This window comes from Parasteatoda tepidariorum, chromosome 11 (assembly GCF_982258835.1).
Source record: "Parasteatoda tepidariorum strain Cologne lab strain chromosome 11, Ptep-v5.0, whole genome shotgun sequence".
Classification (NCBI taxonomy): domain Eukaryota; kingdom Metazoa; phylum Arthropoda; class Arachnida; order Araneae; family Theridiidae; genus Parasteatoda; species Parasteatoda tepidariorum.
Genome location: NC_141765.1, coordinates 963,740 through 976,393, shown reverse-complemented (window position 1 = coordinate 976,393; position 12,654 = coordinate 963,740). Strand labels below are relative to the sequence as shown.

Below are 12,654 nucleotides of genomic sequence, written 5' to 3'. Positions count from 1 at the left end.
AAATAAAAACCAGTATTAGTAGTTAAAATAAAAATCAGTATTGACATCGCACTAGAGATGCTAAATGGGCTATTGGTGACGATTTGGGAAACATCCATGAGGATATTCCAAAGACATGCCAAGACAATTTTGATCCTCTGCAAAGGGAATGGCTCCCCTTGCCTAGGTAGACTGACAAACTATGCATTATGCCGAATACTTTACGTTGGAACAGTTTAATGAGGACAGATACCATGCATCCTCATACCCTTTGCAGGGTGAGCAATGTGGTTACTCACTGATCACAGCCAATGGTGCTTGACTTTGGTGATTTACTGGGAACCGTGACTTACAAGCAGTCCACTGTTGGACTAATAAAAAGCAAAACCATTTAAGTGGAACTATTTAAAAAAATGAACTAACTGAATTTTTTTTTGACAAACAGAGAAAAAGAAAATTATAAACTACTTAAAACAAAAATTGATTTAAGTAAACTAAATTTTGATTCAGATTAGTTTCAGAATATTAGTATCTAATAAGTAAATTTATCAAACCTAAATAAGATAGTTAAATAATAATTATCAAATATCTTTTCCCAAATTATGATTTTTAATTTTCATTCTTCATTTTCTGATAAAGTTGAAAATGTTAGTTATCTTGTTATCCCAAAGCACCATGAATGTCACCTTTACTGTTATATATTCTATCATCAAACTTAAACACTAAATCTGATTAAAAATAATTATTGTTATTAAGTATTAAATGAAATGGAATTAAAATATTTCTTTATAGCATTAATATGTACATGCAAAATAGAACTTTTAAAATTTACTTCCTTTTATAATTTTATTTCAGCATTCTCTTGCTTAAATATTTATTATAAAAATAAACCTTGTAGGATAGGTATTCATACCTTTTTTTGTTGATTGCACAAACAGTAGGGAAAAACAGCTGTGGAAGGGAAGCTGCAATAAAAAGAATATTGTTGAAATTTTAATTAAATAATTAATTCTTACTTTTATGTCATTCAACATTTTAAACATGAATCCATTTCTTAAAAATCTAAATATAAAATAACAATTATTCATAAAATCCTTGGTTTAAGTAAAGTTAAAATATTATTTTAATAGTTTTACTATCATAGAGGTGAGAATGTTGTTGATAAACAATAAAGTCATTCAAAATGTTAAGTAATTAAAGTCTTTCTCGTCATTTCAGTAGCACTGGAACTTTTATAGAACAGTGAAACCACACATTACGTACACTATTACAAAATAAACGTATCTCATTACAGACATTTTTTAATTGCCTGTGAATCCTCTATGAACAAACCATTATGTATCCTCTCCCCAAAGCGGACATTCTTGTAATCGGACGTGGATAGTCATTTATGCCCCCCAAATGTTATTTTTAATCTCTTCGAACCAGACACAACGTTTTCTAAATATAAAGAAAATTATTTTTTAATCCCAAAATAGAAAAAAAAATGTATGTATCTTACCACCATTTTTTTTAAAGCATGAAAATATTTTGCTATATCCATAACTAAAAATATTGTTTAGCTATTTCATTACTAAAGAGTCAATCATTCTCCTTTTACCATTATCTTTGCAAGGAAAGGAGAGAAAATGATACTGCTCTTGTGAAGTATTTCAGACGGAGGAAACTTTTGATTTTTCATCTGGATGACACAAATTATGAGACCCCACAAGTTGAAATGAGACATTAAATGTCTTCAATTCCTTTTCTCTCCTGAAAATTCCTTTCTTCTTCTAATTATTTTGATCCTTGTACTTAACACAACAGGATTAAAAAATTTGAGAACAGAAATCAAGTCATGGAGGTGTTCATATAAATTAAACATTTATTTAGACTTTGACAAATGATTGATTCCAAATGCAACAACTTGCTAGTGTCTGGTGCTTTACAGGTAGTTATTGCTGCATTTTTTTCTATGCATCACGGAAGGTTCTACATGAGTATGATCATTCACGTCTAAAATTATAGTAAATGTTTCATGAGTGTTTGAATGTCCTAAAGCTACTTATTACTAACATTTTTTACTACCTGCTCAGAATACAGATCTCAATCAATAAAATTAGAGAAGGGATAAAGTTTAATAAATATTGTGCAGAAAATTAACATATAATTGAGTTCAAACTAAAATTTAATTTTTAGATAAAGTTAAATTTTCAGTTCACCATCATTTTCATAAATTTTCTCTTTATAATAAATAAATAGATAAGTATGTATACTAAATTTCAACACATTTATTTTCATTACATTCGTAAAATTTTATTTCAAAAAATCACTTAAACCTTTTATGAAACTATTTCAATAATTTCAAAAACACTTAAAGAAGACCAAAAACATATTTCTGACTAATACTAATATTTTATTTGGAAACAAAATTGGATATTTTTGAAGTTTTAGAAAAGAAAACTTACGACTAGACTTAAGAATACCAGCACGAATAGAACTGCTTCCAAGATCAATAACGACGACTTTCTAAAATCAATAATTAAATAGTAAGTTTCTATCTGAAACATATTTTATGAGTTTTATAATATGTTTACATCAGTTATATGAGTATAAAAAGTTTGAAAGCATTTGACTTGAATTATCATAATTACATTACAAAACATGTATTAACTTTACCAAACATTTACCAAAAAAGTAACACTTTACTGGTTGCAATAAGTTTTAGAAGGTCATTACATTCTTTTAAGTATAACTAAAACGTTGTAAGAGAGATTTCAATGAAAAGGGAAAAAGGAAAAATACATTTACAATTAACTTTAATCTGAATTCATCAAAAAATTTTGTATGATAAAAATAAAGAAATTTTCCATTTTTTCCCCCCATCAAAATATTAAAATGGAATAAGTTGTATGCTATTTTCAACAATTACATTTACAAAACTACCAATACACCATATTTAATAAACAAAAATACTTAGAATTGCCACTAAAAATAAAATGTCTCTAAACTAAAAAAATACAAAATATTGCACAGATTTTCTGATAACAAAGGTCCCTGCCTAACAGAAATTCTAATGCAAAACTGTCTATTGTATAATTCCTTTACACATACCTAATATTATTATTTCTTATTGTTCTTGCCCTTGCTTTCTTTGCATATATTTTTAATAGTTGATATTAGTTTTTCAGGGAATCCATAGATTTTCAAAGTTTTCCATAAACATTCTCTGTTTATATTGCCAAAGGTTGTAGCAAAATCTATAACATTTTTGAAAAGCTTTATTTAAGATTAAAAGTATCAAAACTAGCTTCATTGCCCAATCAGATTGATATTGCTAAACCACTTCTTAGTTTCTTTTGGCAATCCAACATGTGTTGATCTTCTTAATTTCACTATCCTCAGTAGGGATTTGTTAGATATTAAAAATATATTTGTTTTTTCTTGCTTAAATATATTGGCATGCGTAATGTGCATATTTCTTTTTTTCTTCTTTTGTTTGATAAGGATCCTAAAAATATATATTAAGGGGCAGAGATTACTGAACATCCTGAATATTATTTTCAACGACTTCTGAAGCAAGTAACTATTAGCAAAAAAAAAAAAAGAATAAAAAAAAAAAATACTGATTAGCAAATATGTTGCAGCTAATGTGACCCTCTTAAAATTATAGACAAATGCAAAATTCTTCTAGCATAACATTAAAAATGTGCAAATTTTACCTTATTAATAGATATAGGATGAGGACAAGGACTTGTGTAGGTATTCATAAAGTCTTCAGTACATTGACTGCTAAAGGCATCAAACCAGGTGTCTACATCATCTTCATTTATGCACCTTAAAACAATAAAGTGGCCTTTCTAAATAATAAATAAATTGATTAAATAATTGGCTTATAACACTCCAGAAAACAAGAAACATTCTATTAGTTAAAAAAAATATTAGTAAATTTTATGTAAAATGAATAAAAATTATGAAATAAAAATTAATTCGCGATCGCAACACTCGAATACGCCATCTGGGGAGAGACCGGTTTCATGCCTTTAGCCCTTCTCCCTTCCCTCTCCTCCTCTTTTCAGTTGTATAGGAATGTACTACGATATTTTCCCCTTTCTTAATATTTTTCCTTTTTATTTAATAAAAATATTTTTTAAAATTTCCATGATACTTTTCTTTAGAACTATGTTTAATGTAGTTTTCAGTTCCATATAGTTTTTCAAGTTAAAAGATTTTAATCTATATGAAAATCAAGAGAGAAACTAACGTACTTCCTTCCTCTATGACTTTCCACACGCTATTGGGGAAAGCATGTGAAGTGTTGCCATAGGAAAAGAGTTCTGCTCTACGCCACCTGCAGCCCATTTCGATCGCCAATATTAACAATGTCATTAAAAATGAGTGACACCATATTATTTCTTTAAAATTTAAATCAGCTACACTTTTCCTAAAGCCAGAGATATACTGGGGCTAAAGCAAACTTGTATGACATTTTAGTACTTTTTTGAGAATTGTAAAACCATTTTGAAACTTTAAGTATTTTAGAAAATTCTTTCTTGAAAAATTATATTCTTGTGCTCTTAGTGGCATACATTTTGATTTCAAACTGCAATATATTTTATGAGATGTATATATCTGATCAGTGGCGTAGCGAGCTTAACTCGTGCCCGGGGCACAATACCTTTTTATCGCCCCCTCCATTCGAAAGTCACATAATATTTTATATGTAAAATATACTGGCAAATTAATAAATAAATAAAGTAAAATAAATAAAGTCATAGGCTTAAGCTAGGCTTTAAGTTTGAGACAAAAAATGAAGTTGAGAAAACAAGACTAGATTTTGAAATGTACAGTACTGCTCAAAAGTATCAGTACACCTAGAAACAAAATTCAAGAGGCAAAATTCAAAGTGTCATAACTTATTTAAAAATGATCTAAAATGCTTCTGCTTTAGCTCATTTTGAAGCTTAAAATCTCTACTTTTATGTTCTCTAATTGTTTTTAATTAATATATTTTGCAACTATGTACAATTACACTCTAAACAATCATAGAAAATTGTATTAATTTTTTGTGAAGTTTGACGCGATGTACGGGCACAAGGGGTTAGATATTGTTAATTTTTATTATACCATTGAAAAATTTGGACTTTTATCTTTCATTTAAAAAAAAAAATTCCAAAAAAACATGTTTTTTGACGAAGTAATTGTCAAATAAAAAAAAAGTTTTTTTTTCTCCAGAATTTAATGATTTTTCAGCAATTATAATGAATTTTAGTGTAATTATAATATGATATGAAAATTTTTTAATTAAAATAAATTAAAATTTAATATTTCTCGATAATATTATTTCATAATTTATTATAACAATTTTAACTTTTTTTTTTGGAAAATATAATAATGAAATAAGAATCAACGTTTACAATTTAATATCTTGAAATTTATTTTTTCGTATTTTTCTCAGAAAAAATTTGAAAACAAAAATGTAATAATGAAAAAATATTTTACATCATATTTTGCTTTCTTCAAAATATCCTCCCCGCGCTTTTATAACTGCAGCACACACTTGAGGCATCCGATCAATCAGCTTTTTTAATGTTATCTTGTCTATTTTTCGCCACTGCTCTTGAAGGACTTTCCACATATGATTTATGCTGGTTAATCGCACGTCTCGAATTTGGCGATCCAATTGATCCCACAGAAGTTCAATAGGATTACAGTCTGGGCTTTGTGGGGGCCACACCATATTCTGAAGCACATTATCTTTTTGTTTTTTTTTCCCAAATAAGTTTTGCATAGTTTCGATGTGTGTTTTGGATCATTGTCTTGCTGTAACAAAATTTTTTTTCTCCAAAAATTCGAATGCCTGATGGAATAGCATGATGTTGAAGGATGCTGTGATATCTTTCTTTGTTTAATATCCCTTCAATTCTTACAATATCTCCCACAGAACTGCCTCCAAAACATCCCCATACCATGACAGATCCACCACCATGTTTGACAGTCGGCTGAATACACTGTTCAAGCATTCGTTCACCAGGCAAACGTCGAACGTAAAATCTTCGTTTTGATCCAAAGATCTCGAATTTCGACTCGTCGGTAAACAAGACTTTTTTCCATTGAGAGGGAGTCCATTTTTGATGTTTTCTTGCCCAAGCAAATCTTTTCTTTCGATTGATCGGCCTTAAAAGAGGTTTTTTTGCAGCTATACGTCCTATCAAATTAGCATCATTTAGACGTCGTTTTACTGTTGCAATCGATACTTCTGAATCTCTTGTTGCGTTCAATTCCCGTCTAATATCTGGTGCTGTTTTAAATCGGTTCAGTTTACTAGTAACACGAATAAATTTATCTTCTTGTTTCGTTGTCACTGGAGGTCTACCAGATCGCAAAATGTTGTTAATTTCTCCTGATTTTTTGTACCTTTGAAGAGTATATTGCACAACCTTATAAACTAACATTTTCTAAACGACATATTTCTCGTAATGAATGTCCTGCGTTTCTTAGACTTATAATAGCAGATCGTTTTCGATACGATATTTCCTTTCCTCCTGGAGCCATTGTAATTAGACAGTTGTATATTCAATGTCAACTCATTTATTACTCGAAAAATACTGTTTAAAGTTTTAAAACAAAAGAATTTTTATCATAATTACATTTTTGTTTTCAAATTTTTTCTGAGAAAAATACGAAAAAATAAATTTCAAAATATTGAATTGTAAACGTTGATTCTTATTTCATTATTATATTTTCCAAAAAAAAAAGTTAACATTGTTATTGTAGAGGCTGTTGGTTGCGACAGCTGAGATAGCATGAAAATCCGAGGTAGAAGGATCGAGGATTGGATCGAAGACCGAAGGTAGGAGGACGAACCTAAATAGTTCCTGTGCGGAATTCATTATAATTGCTGAAAAATCATCAAATTCTGAAAAAAAAACCCTTTTTTTTTTATTTGACAATAACTTCGTCAAAAAACATGTTTGTTTGGAATTTTTTTTTTTAAATGAAAGCTAAAAGTCCAGATTTTTCAATGGTATAATAAAAATTAACAATATCTAACCCCTTTGTGCCCGTACATCGCGTCAAACTTCACAAAAAATTAATACAATTTTCTATGATTGTTTAGAGTGTAATTGTACATAGTTGCAAAATATATTAATTAAAAACAATTAGAGTACATAAAAGTAGAGATTTTAAGCTTCAAAATGAGCTAAAGCAGAAGCATTTTTGATCATTTTTAAAGACGTTATGACACTTTGAATTTTGCCATTTTTTTAAAAGTTTCTAGGTATACTGATACTTTTGAGCGGTACTGTATATGATCATCTAAAATGAGTTCAAAAGATACCTATTATTTATTTTACATATTTATAAAGAAATATTTTAAAAACATGCAGTTTTAAAGCAATAAAAAAGTAAATATTTATTATCTCTAAGGAGATACATACACTATCTAGCCATTAATGACCGGACACTGTGAAGTTCGGCGGTGGAGGAATTATGGTGTGGTCCTGTTTCTCACGGTTTGGCCTTGGACCCTTGGTGTTAAGGCGTGGAAACCCTGAACGCAGAAGGGTATAGAGACATCCTGGACAATTCGGCGCTTTCCACCCTGTGGCAACAGTTCGGTAATGGCCCGTTTGTGTTTCAACACGATAACGCTGCCATTCATAAAGTGCATGCCATCACGGTCTGGTTTGATGAAATGGGGGCGCAAGAGCTTGACTGGCCATCCCAAAGTCCCGACATCAATCCAATTGAGCATCTCTGGGATGAGTTGGAGCGCCGGTTGAAGGCCAGACCACAACGCCCCAAAACCACCACTGAGCTCTTTGCCATGTTACAAGAGGAATGGCGGGCAATACTTGCCGCCGTGTACCAACACCTAGTGGATAGCCTTCCAAGAAGGGTTAAGGCTGCGATTCTAGCGCGTGGCGGCCCTACGCCCTAATGACTTGATGCTAGCACCTCATGCATCCGAAATGAGGTTTGTCCGGTCATTAATGGCCAGATAGTGTATATTTAATAATAATATGATTATAATACATTAATAAAACTAATTACTCTGTATAAACTTTCCTTGCTTTTGATGAAGCAAATTTATCAATAATATCATCAAAATTGATCATTTCAAATTTTTCTCTTTCCACACTTAAAAATGCTAGGTCACTTAGGCGATCTTGTCCCATCGTTGATCGTAGATACGTCAAAATTAATTTTAATTTGCTGAATGAACGTTCGCAGCTAGCAATTGATACTGAGATAGTCAGGAGTATTTGAAGTGCCACTCTCAGGTTTGGAAAAACATCTTCTCCATACGAGATTATAAAAGTACAAAATTCTAATGGAGTTTTAGGTTCGATTTTTTTTCTATTGCGGAGTAACATTTTGCAGTCACATATTTCGATATAGAGTTCTATTCCATTGAAATCTGTATTATAAATTTCACCCAAATTTTTAAAAAAATTTTCAAGGTCGTTATCAACATTATCCTTGTTTAATAAATTTTCAACGTCTAGTAGAAATCTAAATTTGAAATTAAGGTCACTTAATTGTGAACATATTTCTTGTTGGAGACGATCAAGAACGCTTTTCATAAAGCGAGAAATTTCACTTTCTGCAGAAAGACCAACATCTCTAGCCAATCCTCCGGGCATTTTTCGACGTCTTCTTACACGTATTGTTGTATCAATACCCCGTTTTTCACAAAGAGACTTCGCTTTTTTTATAGTCTCTTCACGAAGCTTATCTCGAATTTCGGCTAGTTCAGTCGCTAATGATTCAAGATCATGGAACTCTTCTCTAAAATTCATTCTTGGATCCTGTAATCGGAGCTGCACATGATTATCCTCCTTAAGATTTCATACCAGAAATGAACTGAAGTTATGAAACTAAAAGTTAGTATATTTTGCATCAGAATTGTAGCTTCACTTCTGGTGTCACGGTGTCCTCTGCTAGTTTTTCTAATAGTTCTACTACTATACGCTATACCTACGCATAGTACTATAACGCTAACCGCGATAACGCTAACCGCTTGTATTCTGGCGCTCCATCGTGTTTCAGATTCACGTTTGACAGTTTATGCTAAAGCATTTTTTAATAATTCCCAACGTAACGTTGAACATGAGAAAAAGAGATATATGTTTTCAATTATTCCAAAACATGTCACAACGATTGGATCTTGTTTAGCTGCAGTAACTCCTACTAAATTCAATGAATGGTTATCATTGTTTACAAATAATGCTTTATGATTTTTTTCCATTATTCTTTGTTGAACGCCAAATGTGTGACCTGCCATCACGGCAGCATTATCGTAACATTGTGCTCGGCAGTTTGTTAATGAAATTTCATCAGAATTTAATTTCTCTAAAATTGTATTTTCGATCGAGGCTGCACCTTTAGTATGCATTTCAATAAAACTCAAGAAAGATTCTTTGATGGGAAACTCTTTTTATTGACAAAATCAACATCTAGATGATGATGGTTATCGACGATCAGTTTTGGAAACATCTTGATACCAAACGACTTGGGACATTTGTTCTCGATGAGAGATATCAGGAGTTGAATCAAACAAAAGTCCACAATATTTATTTCTTTTGGTATCGTTTATTAGTTGATTTCGAGCTGTAGAATCCAGAAGATGAATGAATTCATTTTGAATCTGTGGTGACAAATATGAGACAGTTTTTGGAGTTTCTGTGGCATATTTAAGATGATTAGCGAGTAGCGGATCAAACCGAGCTACAAGTCTAAGTAAAGATAATAGGTTTCCTACATTTGTACCATCTTGAAGTGTTAGTTTTTCAACATGAACAAAATTTTTCAACATGGCTAGTCTTTCAACATGGAAAAAAATTCAAATTGCAAAACTCCTTAGCCCCTTTTATTAGACCTGAAAATAACTACTCGCTATGTGGCAAGTCAACAAAAAGAGTGAAGAAAAGTATTAAATAAACAATTGCTTATTTTAAAAACCGTTTAATGCAAAAGTACGTCAATGTAAAAATATATTGTACTATGAGAAATCAAAATCATCAATTTATGGTTGAAAAAGCCATGTAGAAGGAGAATTCTTTAACAATTCACATAGTTCAAAGTTGTAATATATATTAAACATATTTTGCCCTTTCCCCCAAACATTTTTACTTAACGTCCTTTAAAAGTCAGTATGCATGCATATTTAAATTTTGTTACATATTTATTTTTTTATTGTATAATTGAATTTTTACAGTCTCAGATTATTTCTAATAGAAATTTATTTAAAAAATTTATTAAACAATAATTATTTATTAGACTAATTATTATAATAATAATTATTTAATAAATTAGAAAAGAACATCACAGAAAGGGACGAACTCGAAAGGTATAATCTTGAGCAAACATTTACATATTTTTTTTAAAAAACATTTGCAAGTTAAAAATATATTTGGCACTTTGGCGATTGTAGTTGGCGCTACAGATCACGATACTGAAATATCCCCAAGAAATTTAAATAAAAATGTTTAATTCTTTATTTTAGACATGAAATTTTAATACTGCAACAATATTGTTTGTATTAAACTTTAAACATTCTAGAATGTAATGGTTTTAACTGAGCTAAAAGTAGCAGATTATTAATTTTCTAATTGGTTTAACTTGGCTAATTTGTTTACAGACAATTTATCTTTTTCATTGTTGCAGAAAAACTTGTTCACAGACCGAATTATAAGCGAACGTTGTTTTACAAGTACATTCTGAACAAATTACAGCACTTATTATTTATAGCTAGACAATAAGTTTTAACACAGAAGGCAAGTGTTACGTGCGAACAACGTCAAAAATGAACACAATTCATAATATTTACTGACTTTATTAGATACATGATTTTTAACTAAGGCAAAAACATTACTTACAATACTTCTTTAACGTTTCATGTAACTATCATTGAAATTTATAACTTACTTACTTACTTATCCTCTACGTGCTTTTGGGCACTTAAGGCCTCTAGCATATCCCTCCAACGCCTCCTGTCTCTAGCAATAGATCTTGCTTCCTCCCAGCCAGATATTCTACATTCTTTTAATTCGCCCAAAAACATGCGCTGGATGGTAAGTCTGGGTCTTCCTCTTGTTCTTTTACCATCAGGGGTCCATGTAAGCGCAACAGATGTAATTCTTTCTTTGTTCATTCTAAGGATATGTCCGAGCCAGCTCCATCTTCGTTTTTTAATTTCATCTTCTATTGTTTTTATTTTAGCTCTCTTTAATAGATTTTGACTTGATACTTTGTAAGGCCAGAAAATTTTAAAAATAAATCTTAAACATTTGTTTTGAAAGGTTTCTAATTTTTGTATTTCGATCTTAGTCTGTTTCCAGGTTTCTGCGTCATATAAATAGTACTGCTCTAACAATAGCTTTGTAAACAACTATTTTTGTTTTTATTTCAATATTTGACTCTCTCCAAAATCTATGAAATCCCTTTAAACACGTTCTTGCTTTGATTATTCTCTGTCTAATATCTTCACTACTTCCACCTTTTTTTTTTTTATCTACAATAGAACCTAAATAGCTAAATGACTCTATGTCATCTATTTCGTGATTTTCGATTTTAATTTTGTCATTTTTCTTTTGATTTATTCTCATTACTTTAGTTTTCTTCTTGTTTATGAATGAACCTACACTATTTGAATATTTGTTGAATTTGTCTGTTTTAGGCTGAAGGTGTGTACATTTGGATGAAATAAGTACGATGTCATCAGCAAAATCAAGGTCTTCTAAAGTAGTTGTGAAATTCCACCTTATTCCTCTTTTTTCATCTTTCAAGCTGTTTCGCATAATCCAGTCTATCACCAGTATAAATAAAAATCCTGATAAAATACATCCCTGTCTCACGCCAGTTTTTACCAAAAAGAATTCAGTTGATTCTCCATTTACTTCTATACATGCTTTGCTGTTATCATACATATCTTTGATTATGTTAATATATTTCTCTGGTATATTATAAAGTGATAAAATTTCCCATAATTTCTCTCTCTTAACTGAATCAAAGGCTTTACTGAAATCAATTAAGTTTAAATATAAAGAGGTGTTATATTCTAAGCTTTGCTCAATGTTATTTCTAAGTGTGAAGATTTGCTGCATTGTTCCATTTCCACTGCGGGAGTTGCTCAGAATTTTCAACATAGTGTGCGTTAAGCGTATCTTCAAAATATTCTCTCCATCTTTCTTCGATCCTCTTATCCGTAGTAAGTAACTTATTGTTTTTGTCTCGTATTGCACATTGCGAATTTTGTTTATTTCCCTTTATTTGTTTTACTTTCTGATAGAAAGTACTTATTTGTCCTTTTTGCGCTGCCTCTTGGGCTTCAGTGGCAAGGTCTGTGAAATATTTCCTTTTGTCTTTTCTGGCTGACTTTTTTACTTCTCTATCAATTTGACTATACTGCTGTCTGTACCGATTAAATAATCTTCCAGACTTTGTAGTTTCCATCTGTATTTTCTTTTCCCTTCTGTTTTCAATTAGTATTAATGTTTCTCCCGTTATCCATTCTTTGCTTTTCTTTCCTTTCTTTTTACCCAACACTTTTTCTGCTACATCACAATAAATGTTTTTAATATGTTCCCAAGTCTCTTCAACTTTTTCTTTTACCTTATTTTCCGATTGCTGAGAGTTGCTGTGATTTTCTTCTTCCTTTAACAGTTCAAATCTGTTTTTCAACTCGAT

At 30.6% G+C, this 12,654-nt stretch overlaps 1 protein-coding gene across 2 annotated transcripts in view; it reads right to left on the bottom strand.

Annotated features, from left to right (window-relative positions):
• The window catches only part of LOC107452510 (uncharacterized), a 136,251-nt gene that overhangs the window by 29,832 nt on the left and 93,765 nt on the right, over nucleotides 1–12,654 (bottom strand). For both annotated transcript variants that reach the window (XM_071187592.2, XM_071187593.2), the window contains 3 exons: nucleotides 3,681–3,818; nucleotides 2,427–2,487; nucleotides 893–944 (listed from right to left, as the gene is read on the bottom strand). In XM_071187592.2, the coding sequence (XP_071043693.2) occupies nucleotides 893–944; nucleotides 2,427–2,487; nucleotides 3,681–3,818 (251 nt within the window). The remainder of the gene's footprint in view (nucleotides 1–892; nucleotides 945–2,426; nucleotides 2,488–3,680; nucleotides 3,819–12,654) is intronic.